We start from the raw sequence: 17,855 nt of genomic DNA on the forward strand, positions 1-17,855 counted from the left end.
GCGCCTGGGTGGCTCAGTCAATTAAACACCTGACTCTTAATCTCAGCTCAGGTTTCTATCTCAGCTCGGGTCTTGATCTCTGGGTTGTGAGTCCAACTTGGCAAGGAGCCTACTTTAAAAAATGCAGAGGGAGGGGAGGCAGGCAGGAAGGATGGATGAAGGAAAGAAGGGAGGGGAGAAAGGAGGAGGAAGGAAGGAGGCCAGGAGGGAGAAATGCAGGGAAGGAAGGAAAGAAGAACGGAAGAGGGAGGGAGGAAGTAGAACTCGAAATGTCCTCATGCGTTCCCAGACAGGAGCCACCCAGCTAGCTCGGACATGCCCACGGCTCTCCACCTCCCACGTGGTGCTGGTGCATCTGGCCCAGTGGCTACTGAGGAAGACTCTTGAGCCCAGTTGTCTCCCCTGTAATCCCTATATCTCTCTCCAGGAGACTAATTAATGGGGCTTGGAAACTTAGTAGGATCCTTTCTTTTAGAGTTAACAGCAGATAGTTTCAGGTTGCTTTTTGGGGGTTTTGTCTGTTTTACCCCAACCTTTTTTCTTAGAGCAGCAGAGCCATTTTTCTCATTTACTTCAAGGGCCAAGATTACCAAGGAGAAAACAGTGAGAGGAGATGGAGCCACCCTGATTTATGAGATGGTGGTGGATAATCAGAACCTGGAGCACCACCTACCCCAAACCTCCAGGGACCTGCAGTCTGAAAACCACTGGCTTTAGGCTTCACCTCCAGGAAACCCTAACAGAGATGTACCAGGAAGGCATCCTATTAACCCAGGAGCCCCTACTGGCACAGGTTATGGGAGCTTTGGATTTGGAACAAGTCCTGACTTTGAACCTCACTTCTCCCACCTCCTAGCAATGTGTCCTTGGTTCCTTCCCTGTAAAATGGGGCTCATGAGTGCCTTCCTCAGTGATGGTTATTAGCCAGCGGAAACAGAAACCAAAAGCCCTGGGCCGCTGGAAGGTAGAAGAGCTCTTCTAGGGTCCATGAACCTGCTCCCTGACTCGGTCCCTCCTGCCACACCCAACTCCAAGCCCAGGGTCAGGGTGGAGGAGATCATCATTCTACCTTTGAATGCTTGCTAGGTATCAGGAACCATGTGCTGTCCATCAGAGCATGGTGAGGTCGACCTCTGTGCCATTGCTGGAGTGTGGAAATGGAACCTCAGGTCTACAGAGTGGTGGGATTTGCCCAGGGTACCTCAGTTGGAAGGCTCATGTGAGAGCAGATCTCTCCAACACCCGAGCATGACCTAGCAGAAGACTATAGCCAGAGGAAGCCTATGACTCCCCTTGTGGGAATCAGAGGAGGCCTTCCACAGACCCAAATGGCTAGGGCACTGGGGAGCCTAGCAGTTACTCAGGGGCAGGGGCGGGGGTGGCCTCACGTCCTCTCTGCTCCTGCGGCTCCTACCAAACCACTGTCTCCAGGCTGGGGCCCTCAGTGAAGGCGTGCCAGGGCCTGGGCCAGCACGTGGAGCCCAGGAAGGAAGCAAGCAACGGGCTTAGCGCCCGTGGCCAGGAAGGGGTTAGTGGCATGTGTTTGTTCACTGTGTCTGTGTGTTTATAACAGCCGCCTCAGACTCCCTGAATTTTGGTCAGAAGGGAATGCCAAGACCACCCACCCAGAGCCATGGCCTCTCTACAGCTCCGTCTCTGACAGGTGGCTGCCCAGCGTTAGTCACATGGCTCGGGGATGGGGAGCTCATTCAGGACAACGTCAGTTTGCCAGATGGTCTGGGGACACAGCTGTATGTTCTTGCATGTATGTTTAAAAGCTGTATTAGGACTCCAGGTCGGAAGCTTGTAGTCTCCACACACGGGCCTCATTCCCCCCAACCCACCATCAACTCATCTTCGGGAGCACAGGTCTCAGCCTTTTCCTCAGCTCACTACTTAGAGCAGTTAGAAGCTACTGGAATTGAATAGCTCCATCTTCTTCTAACTTCCTGGCTCCCCATCACAAATGAGATCCTCCAGTGGACTCTTAGCTACCGCTCCACCCCTGTTGCCCTATTTCTGGACCTACCCGTACGCTGACATATTGGTCGTTTGGTTTGGGGAAGGCTGAGGAAGCGTGGGCTCTGTGAGTGTCTGTCCTGTTGGCCGCCGATCTCTAGCTCCTGGGACAGTGGGGCTCAGAGCAGACACCCAGTGGGTGGGAGACGGACGGCTGCAAGGGCAGATGACGGACGGAGGGTGGATGGCTGGGAGGGAAGAGAACGGTCATGATGGGTTTGGGGGGGTCCTGCGCCCCTGCACGTCCCCCTCAACCAGCCCTTTCTCCCAGAGATCATCAGCATGAGAGCAGGAGCCGCTAGTTTGCAGGCAATGGTGGGTTCCTGCTGCTGTTAACGGACCAGCCAATGCTACTGATGATGGTCACATTTTCCCAGTGATTTACAGCCTGTAAAGCACCTTCAAGTACCTCCTCTGATTCGCTCATCATGCTAATTCTGTCAGGTTGTCCTCCCCCTGTTACAGATGAGGAGACGGAGACCAGAGGGGTTCTGAGTGGTCACGGGGCCGCCAAGGAAGGGGCTAGAACAGACTCCGCTTTCTCCACTCCACCCCACGTGAGCCTCTCTTCCCCCAAGTATTTTCCTCATCTCTCTGCTGAAACTCCCTTCAGTCGAAAAGGGCTGAGGAGGCAGCCGAACTCTGCTCTCTCCAGTCGGATGGCGGTGGTGAATGTGGAGGCTCCTTCTCCACTTGAGCGCTCAGAGAAAGAGTACAGTATTTCCAAATGCCTGTCACCTGCGCTCAAGGCTCCCTCCCAGCCCCGACCAAGGATCAAATAGCAGAAAGAGCAGAACTTTGGGGTCAAAATTTTGCCTATGCATTCTCTTTTTGGAACATATTAGCTGGATGACTTCAGACAAATCCTTTTACCTCTCTGGGCCTCATTGGTCTGATCTGTGAAATGGGGTATCTGATGTCACTTGACAGAATGATGGTGAGGGTCCAAAAAGAGCGGAGAGCCATTCAGCACGATGCCTGGCTCTTGCACTTCCCTCCTGAGCCCTCACTGAGGGCTGCTGGGACTAAGGGAGGCAACACGGGAGAGGAGCATATGTGTGGGCTTTAAAGCTAGATGGACCTCAGTGTACAGTCCTGCTCTAGTTGTGGGGACCTGGGAGCATTATTTGACCTCCTTGACCTTCTGTCTCCTTCTCTTTTTTAAAGATTTTAACTATCTATTTATCTATCTGTTTATTTATGAGGAGGGAGAGAGATTACCTATGGTGGGAGCAGAGGGAGAAGCAGACTCTGCTGAGCAGGGAGCCTGTCCCAGGGCTTGGTCCCAGGACCCTGAGATCATGACCTAAGCCGAAGGCAGACGCTTAACTGACTGAGCGCCCCCAGGCACCCCTCTTTCCTCGTTTCTGTAATGCTGTAAACATGTGAAGCAGTGTTGTGCGGTGTTCTAATCCATGTATGGTCAGCAGACTGCCGGAGGTGCAGGAGATGAATTAGATGCCACAAACTATTGACACTTTAATTGAGAGCCTTTATTTTTCATACGTACTAGCAAAAATATAAATCACCCTGAAATATTCTTTTCATGGGCAGGAGTCCTTAGAACAATGCTAGCTTTATATCCTTACTGATGCTTATGGGGGAAATGGAGCAATTGAAGAAAAACATGTTAATAATGGTCCTCGTGGCATACCCTAGAGCAAATATTGAGAAGGTGGTCTGAGGATGAGTCTGCTTAACTCTATAAAATTCAAGAAAGAAATGCAAATAATATAACTGAATGCATAACATGGCCATAGACTGGCTCTTGTACTGGAAAGGGGGGAAAGTGCTATAAAGATACTACTGGATCCACTGAAAAATTAAAATCCAGCCTGAGTAGATACAAGTATGTTACCAATGTTAAATTTACCAAAGTTGAAAATTGCAGCTTGCTTCTGTAAGAGAATATCCATGTCCTTAGGAAATGCACACTGAGGCATTTTGGGGTAAGGGAAAGGTATGTAACTTTTAAAGGATTCAGTGTATATATGTATATACATCTGTGTGTATGCATGTCTATGGAGATAGATGGGTATGGAGACAGAAAATTCATGATAAAGCAAGTGGGGCTAATAGGAGAATCTATGGGTTTAAGAAGTATTCTCTGTACTGTTTCTACTTTTGCAACTTATTTAAGTTTGAAGTTATTTCCAAATGAAAAATACAAAATGCTCGGAATGCTGGCCAAGTTCATGGGCCAGTGCCTGGCTGTGGGAGGCACCCAGCAAACCCTCTGATTCTCGCCCCTTCTCTCCTGCCCAGTGTGGAGACCGTGAATGATGGGCAGTTTCACAGTGTGGAGCTGGTGATGCTAAACCAGACCCTGAACCTGGTGGTGGATAAAGGAGCCCCCAAGAGCCTGGGAAAGCTCCAGAAGCAGCCGGCAGTAGGCATCAACAGCCCCCTCTACCTTGGAGGTAAGGCCCTTTTCCTCTCCCATCCCCATCACCTCCACCTCCCACCCACCCTCTGTGCTTGGGCACCCACCCCGGCCTACTGCCCGGGGTTCCCCTGATCTCACCATCCACTGCCAAAGCATATCAGGAAAGGCTTCCTGGAGGTAGTGACAACCAAGCTGATTACCCTAAAGGGTAAATAGGCAGATCATGGCGAGGAGGAGAAGGAGAGAATATAGGCCCCTTCTGGGGAACTACAAGTGGTTCAGGAGACAAAGATGATGGGGATGGTGGGGAAAGGTGAAGGTGGAAAGGGGTGGGAGGAGACGGGGGGTCAAATCCAGGCCCTACCATCCACAGACTTCAGGTCACATTCCCTCTGCTCTGCCACCACGTCAAACACTGTGGGGCTCAGGTGACGTTATGTAGTACACGTTTGAGATGAAGGTCATACAAAGGCCAAAAAGGAAGTAGCCATCTGTCTGGCAGAGCCTGGGCCTGAAATGCAGCCCAGGGCCTGTAATTCTCAAAGGGTTATGTGCAAAAGAAAACAAAAGTCACCAGAGCAGCTTGTGCAACAAAGAGATTCCCAAGGCCTCCCTGCCGAGGAGACCCCTCTGGAAGGCTCAGGAATCTGTTCTGTTCACAGCTGATCCAGGTGCCAGGGGCCCAGAGAAAGCCTTGCATCAAGAGCAGTCCCAGAAGGGACATAGTTTCTCCCCCACTGGAAATCCCCGAAGTTCCACAGAGCAAGGCTGCTCCCCAAAACCCCTTATTTCCCAAACTCTAGCTCTCCCGCCCTATGTTCTGTGGAGCCGTGACAAGGGGCAGGGGAGGTCTGGTGGGGACATCAGAGGAATGGGATACACCCTCTGTCCCCTGCCTGGAGGGGGTGGTCCTCCTCTGTCCAGCAGGTGTGGCCCTGTGGCAAGCCAGACCTTCTATTTCTAAAGAAGTTTGAAATAAGGGTTTGGGGGGGAAATTTTCTATACTTAAAATGATGGCAGCAAATTGAGGTTTTTTAAAGAGTTCAAGTACAGGACAAAGGCTAGGAGCCCTCGTGTGGCTGTGGGCCCCAGCTTCGGTCCATTCCCTCCATCTGAACAGCAGATGGTCAGAGCTGTGAGTACTCAACTCTGAGCACCCCGAGCCCTCCTTCAGGCTCGGAGGGGCTGGTGGGCAGGGGAAGGTCTTCAGGCAGCTGTCCCGGCACCCCTCCCACAGGCATCCCCACCTCCACGGGCCTCTCGGCCCTGCGCCAGGGCACAGACCGGCCGCTGGGCGGCTTCCACGGCTGCATCCATGAGGTGCGCATCAACAATGAGCTGCAAGACTTCAAGGCCCTCCCGCCGCAAGCCCTGGGAGTGTCCCCCGGCTGCAAGTCCTGCACCGTGTGCAAGCATGGCCTGTGCCGCTCCGTGGAGAAGGACAGCGTGGTGTGCGAGTGCCACCCGGGCTGGACCGGCCCGCTGTGCGACCAGGAAGTCCGGGACCCCTGTCTGGGCCACAGGTCAGTGCCCTGCGAGCCCGGGCTCCCCACACGGACTCAGTCCCTGCCTGTAGCCCTTCCCTGCCCAAAAAGCGGCACTGAGGAAAGCTGGAAGGACTGTGGTCAGACGGTCCCCAGAACCCACGTCAGTGTGACTGCTCCAGCGGGCAAGAGCTCACACAGCCCACAGCAGGTCCCCCTTAGAGACCATGTGTGAGGACCTTGCTGAGAGCACCTATCTCCGTCAAGTGGAATGACGGTGAGTTTCAGCATCAGTGTCTCCATCTCAGAGATGTGGGTAAGACTATGTGCAGCATCAAAGCCGCAGAGAGGGGATTGTAGAAGGTAAGAATGATGTCAGGTGTAAAGCACTTATCCCCTTGCCTGGCACTGCTGTGGGTGGGTGGGAGGTGCTGGGGGGAGGGGGTGTACACGAGTGATGTTATCAATTAAGCTGCCAGAGCAATTACAACATTTAGAGAACGCTTAGCTGCTTCAGAGCAAGTACCTGCCACTTGGAGAGGGGAGTTGGCAAGCCAGCCAGCCTCGTGGCCACAGCTGGCAGCTGACTTGGCGCCATCTGAGCCTCCAGCAGGTCGGATGCTGCTGCTCAGCCCCTGAGCTAGCAGAGGGCAGACTATGGAATGGAGAAGACCTACAAGGACCCACTCTGAGCCTGGGCCTTGGCTGTGGTGGACAGAGAAAACCTCTGCAGTGCTCTGCCTTCCCCTTTCTCATTCTGTCCTCTGCCAACAGCTGCAACCGCGGGAAATGTGTGCCAGCTGGGACCTCGTACGTGTGCAAGTGTGCAGAAGGCTACAGCGGGGCCACGTGTGATCACAAGAATGACTCCAACGCCTGTTCTGCCTTCAAGTGTCACCAGGGACAATGCCATTTCTCTGATCGAGGGGAGCCCTTCTGCCTGTGCCAGCCTGGCTTTAGTGGGGAGCACTGCGAGCAAGGTGGGTTCACTGTGCGCAGGGGAGGGGGACTGGAGGCGGCCATGGGAGGCAGAGCTAGACTGTGGATCCAGACTGCCAACAGTCCAGTTCCCGCCCAGAGGCTGCGTGCTCTTGCACCTTCATGGTGAAAATGTGGGAACACCTTCCCTCTCTGAAGCAGTTGTCCACTGCGGTGTAACTAGCCCCACAAACCCCGGGGATCCAAGCCCTTCTCCTTCTCCTCCTCCGTGACCTTGACCCGTGGAGTTTGTTCATTTTGAAATAAGCTCAAAAACAGGGAAATTAAAACTGAACTGTTATTAAAATTCAAATCTACCTCCCCCAGGAGGGCTTTTTTTTCCTGCATTGTAAAAAAGAAGTCTTCCTCCCTGGGCCCAGATTTCTAGGCAGACCCCTCGGTCTCTAAAGCACTCTCACATTTATACCTAGTTGCAATACTATTCTCAAGCAAAACAGACCAAGTTTTGAAATTTTTTATTTAGAAATATATTTTGAAATAATCTGAGATTTAACAGAAAACTTGTCAAAAAATAGCATTCACACTCCTGTCAACAGATTCCCCAATGACCATATTGCCACATGGGCTCTCGCCCACCACCCCGCATTGTACACACAGGCACTAATGTGTAATTTTTTTTTAAGTAAGAGCTTGTTACATCATGCTTACCAAAATTCATTAAAATGAATAGAAACCTTTCTCCTTCAGTTTCCCCTGAGGCTCATAACCTGTGAGCAGTAAGAAGAACAGGGAAATGGGTCACCGTCTTCCAGACGAGGAGAGTGGCTCAGGGATGACCAGTGTCTTGACCAGGCTGCAGGGCTGGGGGTCTAAGCTCCTCCTTCTCCTCAGGGCCTTGCTTTAGACCTCCTCCTAGTGTCCACACAGAGAGTTTGGCTGGGCATGGAAGATTCAGGCTGTTATCGGGGCTCATTAACTCCTCATTCAGCTCCCCCTCCACGGCAGGTCCCCCAGACACAGCCCTGGGCTACATCCAACGCCTTGCGCTGTTCAGGTCTGTAGCCCCCATCTCAGTTTATCCTTACCACGCATTCACTTCGGGGAGGAGAGAATTAGTATCTCAACTCTATACCAGTGGGCATGGGGCAAAACTAGAGACTTCCTGGTTTTTGGCAAAGCCAGAAATCCCAGTATTTAATTGATCTTGTGGGGTTTTTAATGGTGACCTTTAATTTGGTTTCTAAGTCTAGGTGGCACAATCAAAATCTGGGGCCAGGATTTAGCCCGTAGCCTACTACTTGGCCACATCTACTGTGGTGTCTGAGTTCCTTGAAGGAAAGGACAGGGCCTGCTTTTGTCACCAGGAAATGCTCAGGCCTTAGTTGTAAATCTAGCAGCAAGGTAGGCGCAGAAGCACTCCGTATTTGTGCAACAGCTGCATGGGTTCGTGGACAGGCAGGTGGAAGAATGCGTGAAGTACAAAGGGTCTTCAGGCCACCAAGGTTCGCGGACAGCCGGCCCAGGAATGGCCCCCGGCCGGTCATCTGTACCACCCAGGCCCTGACCTGGCCTCTTCTGTCCCCTGCAGAGAACCCATGCCTGGGGGAGGTGGTCCGAGAGGTGATCCGCCGCCAGAAGGGCTATGCCTCATGTGCCACGGCCTCCAAAGTGCCCATCATGGAATGTCGTGGGGGCTGTGGGCCCCAGTGCTGTCAACCCACCCGCAGTAAGCGGCGGAAATACGTCTTCCAGTGCACCGACGGCTCCTCATTCGTCGAGGAGGTGGAGAGACACCTCGAGTGCGGCTGCCGCCCATGTTCCTAAGGCCGACTGCCCACCTGCCCCCCCACCACTCAGACTCCAGCTTCGTGGGGCTGGGACAGCCATGTGGGACCCCCTTGAGATTTGAGGTGAAGAAGTAGAAGCTGGAGAGAAAGCAGAAGAAGAGAATATTAAGTATATTGTAAAATAAACAAAAAATAGAACTTATTTTTATTATGGAAAGTGACTATTTTCATCTTTTATTATATAAATATCACACCGTCTGAGTATATGTACCATATAGTGAGTTATTTTTACCAAGTCCTGTGTATTTGTTGTGGTTTTTATAAACAGCTGTTAAAATTTTTAAGAAAAAAGACTAATAAAAATGTTTTAAAACAAAAGGATAAGAATAAAGAAGTGATAGCCTGTCGGAGAAGAAAGAAGGAAGTTTTTATGCTGATGAAACAGTATCGTGTCAGCAGAAACCAAGACCTGCTTACTGAGCTCAGGAAAAGGAATGATAAGAGGAAGAAAAGGAAAAGATTTTTCTTTGTTTCTTCTTACTTTTAATGACTCTCTTTTTCTTCCCTAAAAGCACCCAGCTTTTAAGTCCTGGTTGCCGAAGGCCATCCTTCCAGGAAAAGCCGTTGCACCCTGGCCACCTCCGCCTCACAGTCGCTGCCCCCACCTGCCCCAGGCCACCAGCAGGTTCTGAAACCTCCTGCAGACCCCCCTTCTCCCTCCTGGCTGGCCCTCCCTGCCACTACAGGGTTGTTGGAAACTCTGCCACAGGCTTCATCTGAGCCTGCTTTGCCAAAATTTTAAAACACCGCCTCTTTCCCTGCCCCTCTCCAGGTGAGTCAATGGAAGGGGTCAATGACATCTCCTCAGGCCCCATCCACTGGCCCTTCCTTTGAAAGTTCTGAACCATCCTTTTCTCTCCAGCCCATTTCACATTGGAATGCAGGACTAGAGGAACAGGCAGCCAGGGCTAGGGGGATGAGGAAGGCCAGGAGCCCAGACTGCCCACAGCCCTGGTAGATGTCCAACTCTGGAAAGTGCTGGGAGAATCTGGCTAAGGGACAAACAAGCCTCTGCCACCTGATCCTCCAGACCACCCTCATGAGCTGTCATCGCAACGCCCTGCTCATCTGCAACACTTTCCAACACATACCGGTGCTGCACCTGTTTTCATCTGTGCCATCCCTGCTCTGTGCAATTCCTGCTCCCTTAAGAAGGGTAAAGCCATATGGCCCCATTTCACAGACAAACACGCCTCTCTCAAGCTCTGTATCTGGCCTGAAGCTATATATCTGATAAGTAGAGGAGCCAGACTCAAAACTCTGGGTTCCTTCTCTAAATAGCATAACCATAAGAAATTCACAGGTAGCTCATCAGACAAGCCCTACCAGGAAAAGAAAGTAGATGTTCTTTACTACTATTTTTCCTGCTTGTGTTTAAGTCTGGTTCTGTTCCCCCAGTATCCAGAAAGCTTCTAGACAGAGTTATAGATCAGGGAATGTGAGCAAAGGCAGCTCACCCAATGGAGATTTGCCCCTGTCAGCTCCCTCAGACTAGTACAGGCGCTCAGGGTCTCAACTGCTCAGCCCAGTGCCTTGTCTCTCACTCATCCCTCCTGCCCCTTGGGAGCCTCCCCTGCAGCAGTGTGAGGGAGGGTGATGTGGAACTCAGAGGACCTTCCAGGATGGAGCTTCCCCAGAGGAGCTCCCACAGAGGAGCCTAGTGGTTCTGTGAGGACCAACAGTGGGCCAAAGGGTCCAAGAATCAAGAGAGAGGCAGAAAAGGAAGACGGAAGAGCACAAGGCAAGTGGCAAACAAGGAGGGAAGGAGAAAAGGAAAGAAGGGATGGTGGGGGGACAACAGAAGGAAGAAAGGGACGACCAGAAGGAGGGGAAAGGAGGGAGAAATAAGATGGAGGAACTTCAGGCAAGGGTTCAAGCAGAGCCAAGTATGGCAGGCTAGAACACGGACCCAGCCGGGTTTTTAAGCAGGGGACTAGTAAGACAAGGTCTGTTTTAGGAAGAGAACTGGTGGCAAAGATGAGACAGTCTTGGAAGAGGAGAGAGCACTCTGCCACCCAAAATGGCTCTGGGGGCTTCCCAGTTGTTCACTTGAGTTTGTTGTAGCTAAACAATGCTGATTTCCAGATAGGTCCCAAAAGTCTTTGCGGTAGCTCCAGAGTCCTGAAAGGGGTATATACTGAGATCTCCCCAGTACCGTTCCCCATCCCTCATGCCTTCAGTCCACCTCACTCACACAGGTAAACCCTAGGCTTCTTCTACCACCAACACCCCCAGCTAGCCTCTCTCCATGCGACATGAGCCCACTCAGCCTGCCGTCTTGAGAGCCATGCCCCAGGGTCCCTGACTTTCTGGGAAGACTTAACAGGCTGCCAGCTTTCCCTCTGCCACCCCCAAGGAATCCAAGCCCTGCCTCTGCCAGCCATGTCCTGCACTTACTCCCGAGCCCAGCTGCAGTCAGCCAGGGTCTTAGTGGGGCTTAAGGGTAATTTTGAGACTTCCCCTCAATTTGACAAGCCCTGACTTTATGAAATGCCTAATCCAAGATTAAGAAAATGCTCCCCAAAAGGAAGTTTCTCTAACAAATGCAGACTAAAATGTTCTTATTTCAACAGCTAAATTCTAGTCCCCCAGAGCAGGAAGAGGTCAGTCAGGTAACTTGCATGCTTAAAAGTATGGTTCGGTGTTTGTGTGTGGGGACGGGCATATGTGAAAGGGGGCTTGGGCTCTGTTTCCTCCTGAGCAGGATTCAGGGGAAGGAAGAATCCCTTTGACTCAACCAAGGGACCCTAAAATGGTTATGAGATGATGTATTTAAAAGCTCTTTGTAAAGTGTAAACTAAAAATCTTTCGTGTAAGCTGTTACTGCTTGGTTGTTGCTTTGATTGACATGCCAACAGGCCCCATGGAGAAGATGGCTTTGCGTTTTCAATTTCAGAAGGGAACCGGAGTCTAATGCTTCAGAAAGAGGATAGGATAAGGGAAAGAGGGGCAAGGAAAGAGAGGGAGATTTCCTGGGGCCAGGGAAAGAGGAAATCCCCCAGAATGACCCTTAGGAACCTGGGAATGGCCAAGAGCGGGATGGAGCTAACCTTGCCTTCCACCAGATACAAAGCTTCCATCAGATTGAGCCCTACGGCCAAGCAGCCCCCCACCACCTTTGCTGGGAGGAGAAGCCTCTAGCCTAAGTGAACCTGCCCCTCAAAACTCACAGGTATCAGAGCTCAAGGAATCCATGGTGAGGGATAAACCTGAGAATCAGAGAAAGGGAGTGTCTAAACCAGAGACCAAGATCATCCAACAAATTAACACCACAGGCAGGAACAGACTCAGGTATCTACCCAGGCCATCATTCTTCCTGCTGCTCCACTGTGAGCACAGGGAGAGTGAAGGTTGATACAGACCCTGTGATACCTTCTAGGTGGCCAGAAAAGTATCCTTCCCCCACAACAGATGGGTGATGGCTGGGAAGCTGGGGCAGTGCCGGGTTTGGGGGGCACTTATCCTTATGTTCCAGTCTGGATTAGACGGTACCAAAGGAAACACTTGGGGAAAGTGGGTGAGAGACGCCCCCTAGCCAGAACAAGCAAAGACAGAGTAGGGCACTTGGCAAAGCTTATTTCTCTAATTCTACAATAGGTTCTAAGGAAAAAAAAAACAAAAACAAAAAAAAAACTTTTAAGATGGTTTTTATAAAACAATGTTATAGTGCCACTTCACCATCATGGGATAAATAATGTGCATTTTTTGATTCAACAGACTGTCATTATCTGATATCATTAAAATAAATGAATGAGTCACAGGAGAGCTGAGCTATGTGATGTTCTTATGAATACCATAAACTCAGCCCTTCTCCCTGGTGTGTGTTTTATTTTTATTCCTGACCTTCACTCCCTGGGGCAAAGATTACTACATTCATGGGGTTTGGACAAGTCTGGTGTGGAGTTAATGAAAATAATTGGTTTCCTAAAACATGAAGTGTGGAAAAAAGGATTCAGAGGTCTCTAGAGACATGGGGGAGAAGGCCCAACACATGGCTTGAGGTCTGCAGGGTGTGTGATTTGTATGGTCACAGACTGGGTGCCAAGGGGCACAGGGGAAGAAGCCACTCCAGGGCAGAGAACATTCAGTAAGATGTGGAAGAAGACTGGTCCTGGGCACTCCAATGCCTAATTAAACCCCCTCTTTTATTCATTCCTTCCCAAGCATTTATTCAACATCTACTATGTGCCAGTCCTCATCTAGGCATTGAGGACAACACAAAGATGATCAAGACAAAGTCCTTGTTCTCCTGGAACTTAACATTTTTTTAAAGATTTTATTTGTTTATTTGACAGAGAGATCACAAGTAGGCAAAGAGGCAGGCAGAGAGAGAGAGGGGAGGAAGCAGGCTCCCTGCTGAGCAGAGAGCCCGATGCAGGGCTCGATCCCAGGACCCTGGGATCATGACCTGAGCTAAAGGCAGAGGCTTAACCCACTGAGCCACCCAGGTGCCCCTGGAACTTAACTTTCAATTGAGTGTCAAACAAATAAGTAAAGACATCATATAATATTAAACACACACACACACACACACCCGAGTTGATAGGACCAAAGAGCTGGGGGTACTTTCCATGGTGAAATCAAGGAAAGCTTCTCTGAAGAACTGGGACCTGGGGACAGGTGAAGTACCAAGAAACATAAAGAGGAAGCCTGACCCCACAGTACTTACTAGATAACTGGCCCCATGCAGTTGGAATCTGAGTGAGAGCCCAAGCATCTTAGGAGGCCAGAGGCGAAGACGTGGGTGAGCAAGCACAAAGAGTGGGATTGTAGGTGAGGGAAGAAGTCACCCTTCAGCTTCCCAGCCCTGAGGAATCCTTGGGAGCACATGGCCTTTCTAAATGAAGAATGCCATGGGTCTGGAGGCCACCACCAGCTGACTAAAGGTCACTTTTGCTTCCCTAGCAGATAGCCCTGCACTTCTGTGAAGAACACCATTGGGAGCAAGACAATGGGAGGCAGCAGATGCACCAAGTGTTGGAAAAGCACCCAGGCCTGTTGTTCCTTCTTCCCCTGGTATTTCCAGAGCAAGACATGGCCACACAGGCCGGGGTGGGAGGCACTGAGCCTCCATTAAGATGCCCTTAATATTAGCTTCAAAGCTTTCTGTGCCAAAGAATCTAAGATGGAAGTGGGGAGTAGATTTTGTGCTGATGCCTCCTAGATCAGGCTGCCCGAGCATCTCTGCCAGGAGGAGCTGCTGGCCAGGAACCAATAGCCTCCACCTTCCAAGCTTAGACCAAGTAGCCCCTTCTCCCAGGGATCCTGTCAAATTCCCTTCTGTGTTAACTGCAGAGTTTCTCAACTGGGAGAGATTTTGCCACCAAAGGAGGCATGTGGCAATGCCTAAAGACAGTTTTGATTGTTTGACTAGGGCAGGGGGAGTGCCTGGGATGCTGCGAGCATGCACAAGACAGCCTCCACAACAAAGCAGCAGCCCGCCAAGGAAGGGATCAGTAGTCTTAAGATTGAGAAACCCTGTCTGGGTTGCAGATCCTTCCTGCAAGACCTGAATGGAATCATTTATAAACGAAGAAGAGGGTGAAAGTGCTCAATAGGCAATGAATAGTGGCCTCCTCAGGGGAACCTGGTCCCTTGGTGCAAATACATAGCAGGCTGGTGGTCTGTCCTTGTATTTAGAACACAATTATTGATGGGAAATGGGCTGCGACAATTTCCAGCAATGAGGTGCCACCATCATGCTTCCTTTGCCACTCTGTCCTTACTACAATCATGGCAAACGGGTGCAGAACAATGGATTATGGACTTGTTATGCTTAGGTGAAAGATATAAAATATGGTGGAGCAGGGGGCATTCATCTTTGGACCTGCCACTGGCAAAATAAGATTTTTAAAAAATGAGATTTCTATTTCCTGGAACTCTACCCTTCAGCTAGGCTCCTACAGGAAGAACAGTGAAAGTTATCAAATCAAAACATGAGGACTGTGGATGTGTCTATGGAATGTCAAAGGTGAGTGCATAAAGTATAGGTCAAAAGTCATAAGCAGCCCGACTCTAAGATAGGACAAGGGATGTTGGACAAACTCCCAGTAAAGATGGCAGGATTAACTCATTGTCAGAGTAACCTTGCTCACTCAAAATAATCTTGGAAATTGCTGCAGGGATAGGAGAGGCTCTCAGCACCTGACCAGAGCTCTGTAAATAGACCTTGCAAATGTCCATGTTTGCAGGGGTACTAGAGGTGAGGCAGCCTTGAGAGCAGGACTGGAGGAAGGTCTAAATGGTAAGTGAGGAAGGTCTAAGTGATAAGTAAGCAGGCCTCCATCTGGCTCCAACTCCACTGGCCCTAAGGAGCTCCACATTCTCTCCCCTATTTGGCTGTTTGACTTTGGAAATATCACTGTGAGTTTCGGATTCCCCTTCTAAAAATTGAGGATGGCAATACATCCAAGGATGGCATAAATCTCTAAAAATTCTAAGTGGCAAAAAGCAATTCAGATTAAGCCACAAGAAGAATATGTTGGCTCAAGTCATTGGAAAATCTAAGATAGTTCTCACTTCATCAGACAGAGATGTGCATATCCTAGAGCTCATACAAGGTCATAACGGCTCTGGGTCTCTCACACATACTTGGCTTTCTTCTGCATGGGCTTCATTCTCAGGAAGGCCCTCCTGGGGAGTTGGCAAAGTGACTCTCAGCCAATGCATAATCAAAGTAGTACATACTACTAATTTCAAGTCCAGGAGAAAAGGGCTTTTTTCCAATAATCCGAGCAGAGTCACTGCCAGCAGAGTCACTGTCTCTGACAGGCCTGGATTCAGGCAAATGTCCACCACCGAACCAGACATTATGGGCAAAAGAATAAGATTCATTCATTGGCCAAGCCTGTATCACATGACCATCCCTGGAGCCAGAAACAGGTAGTCGAAGGTGAAGACAAGTGTTTCCCCAAAGAAAATAAGTAATAGATGCTGGGTGGACAAAAATGGCATATAGAAACTACTCACCACAAGGAATTATTTAGAAGAAGATTTAAAAGATTTAGAAGATTTTTTTAAATTTAAGAAATCTAAGAAATTTTAAAAATTATTTAGGAATGCCTGGGTGTCTCAGTTGGTTAAATGTCTGCCTTCAGCTCAGGTCATGATCCCAGGGTCCTGGGATCGAGTCCCACATAGGGCTCCTTGCTCAGCAGGGAGCCTGCCTCTCCCTTTGCCTGATGTTCCCTCTGCTTGTGTTCTCTCTGACAAATAAATAAAATCTTATTAAAAAATTATTTTAAAAAATGACAAGTTCCAGTTCAAGGTGGTAACACAGGAAGGATCCTGAACTCCTCGCTTCCCACAAACAACAAATCTACAGCTACATATGCAACAGTTTCTACAGAAAGAAACCTAAGAACTCGTTGACTCACTCCTTCACATTGGGTGAACCAGAAAAAACCCACATCAAAACCAGTAAGGAAAGGCCAAGACACAATCTGTTCATAAATGCCTTGGCACAGAGACCCACAATCAGAAGTAAATTAATAACCCTGAGTTTCTCATTGAGGAGTGAAGGGTTTGAATCCCACATCCCAATTTTTAAGACCTACACTTCAGAAGTGAGCCCCCAAAACATCCAGCTTTGAATACAAACAGGGCTTGCATCCCTAAGACCCACAAAGCTATAGCAAACTGAGGAACAGTTCTTAAAAGCCTGTGGATTCACCCACCCCAGAATACAGCACAAAGGCAGGAAAGCAACCAGTTTTTCTGTATATAAAGCTTATCTTAAAGCGTCTGATTTACCACACATAAACTCTCACATACCATACATATACTCATAAACTCTCATATACCACACATATACTCTCCAAAGACAGAGGCCAGTAGATGCTATCTTTGCCCTCTCCCTCTGCCTGCATCCAGTTCACCAGTATCTACTGGAAAGGAGCTTGTGTACCCATCTGGCACCCTGGTTTTGTGGCTGCCACCCAGGGAAAAACTCTTGACCACGTGACTCTGGTGGCCTATGGGGCTTACACAGATTGATAAAGACTTCTGCACGGCTACACTCCACAGCATAGTGGGGAGGCAATAGACTGAGGTACTCAGGGTTTCTACAAAAAAGGCCAATTACTTTATAACTTCAGCCTCAGGAACCAGCGCCTAATTAAACACACATCTAAGAGTTGACTACAATGTTCTACAGAGACCCAGGAGGAAAGGTGCTATCTTCACACTCTCCCCAGTGTGCTTCAGACTACCGGTGTCTCCCAGAAAGGAGCTTGTGCACATGTCAGGTGCCCTGTCTTTTTGTGGCTGCCTCCCAGGGAATGACCTGTGGTCACCCCTGGCTCACGTGGCCAGCAGGGCTGATACTATCAAAGGGCTGAAAGTAAGAAAACTGCCAACAAGGGTGCCTGGCTGGCTCAGTCGGAAGAGCAAGTGACTCTTGATCTCAGGGTCATGTGTTCAAACGCCATGGTGAGGGTAGAGATTACTTAGGTAAATAAAGTATTTAAAAAAAAAGAAAACCCGCCAAACAAGAATACTCTACACAGCAAAGCTATTCTTCAGAACTGGAGAAATAAAGTTTTCCAGGTAAGCAAAAGCTAAAAGGAATTCACTACCACTAGACTAACTTTACAAAAAATGTTAAAGAGCCTCTTTAAGTGGGAAATAAAGGGTACTAACTAGTAACAGTCAAACATCTAAAAGTATAAATTTCATTGTTAAAGGTGAATATAGGGAACTCAGAATAAACTGATGTTGTAAAGATGGTGGGTTAATAACATAAATTAGTAGGAAGGTTAAAAGACAAAAGGAATTTTAAAAACGCTAAAACCATAATAAATAGATACACGGGATTTAAAAAATGTAAATTGTGACATCAAAACCATAAGACATGGGGGCAGCAGGGAATAAATATGTGTAGCTTTAGAATGTATTCAAACTTTTTTTTTTAATTTTATTTATTTATTTGACAGAGAGAGAGAGATCACAAGTAGGCAGAGAGGCAGGAAGAGAGAGAGTGGGAAGCAGGCTCCCCACTGAGCAGAGAGCCTGATGTGGGGCTCAATCTCAGGACCCTGAGATCATGACCTGGGCTGAAGGCAGAGGCTGAATCCACTGAGCCACCCAGGCACCCCTTCAAACTTTTTTTTTTTTTTTAAGACTTTATTTGAGGGAGAGAGAGTGAGTGAATGAGAGTATGGCAAGTGAGGGAGGGTCAGA

The 17,855-nt window shown here is 49.3% G+C and overlaps 1 protein-coding gene and 1 long non-coding RNA gene across 4 annotated transcripts in view; one reads left to right on the forward strand and one right to left on the reverse strand.

Annotated features, from left to right (window-relative positions):
* The window catches only part of SLIT3 (slit guidance ligand 3), a gene marked incomplete at its 5' end in the record, with an annotated part of 594,733 nt that extends 582,295 nt beyond the window's left edge, over positions 1-12,438 (forward strand). Inside the window, 4 exons of one of the 2 annotated variants that reach the window (XM_082724113.1) lie at positions 4,285-4,439; positions 5,643-5,928; positions 6,664-6,869; positions 9,188-12,438. In XM_082724113.1, coding sequence (XP_082580239.1) covers positions 4,285-4,439; positions 5,643-5,928; positions 6,664-6,869; positions 9,188-9,201 — 661 coding nt within the window. In that variant the 3' untranslated portion in view covers positions 9,202-12,438. Of the gene's footprint in view, positions 1-4,284; positions 4,440-5,642; positions 5,929-6,663; positions 6,870-8,416 lie in introns of both variants that reach the window. The other variant, XM_082724112.1, reaches the window with a different exon arrangement.
* LOC309861314 overlaps positions 7,329-17,855 on the reverse strand; it is a 75,432-nt gene continuing 64,905 nt past the window's right edge. For both annotated transcript variants that reach the window (XR_014309861.1, XR_014309862.1), the window contains one exon: positions 7,329-8,753. This is a non-coding gene — a long non-coding RNA (uncharacterized lncRNA). The remainder of the gene's footprint in view (positions 8,754-17,855) is intronic.

The sequence above is a fragment of the Mustela nivalis genome (assembly GCF_964662115.1).
Source record: "Mustela nivalis genome assembly, chromosome: 3".
In the NCBI taxonomy this organism is placed as follows: domain Eukaryota; kingdom Metazoa; phylum Chordata; class Mammalia; order Carnivora; family Mustelidae; genus Mustela; species Mustela nivalis.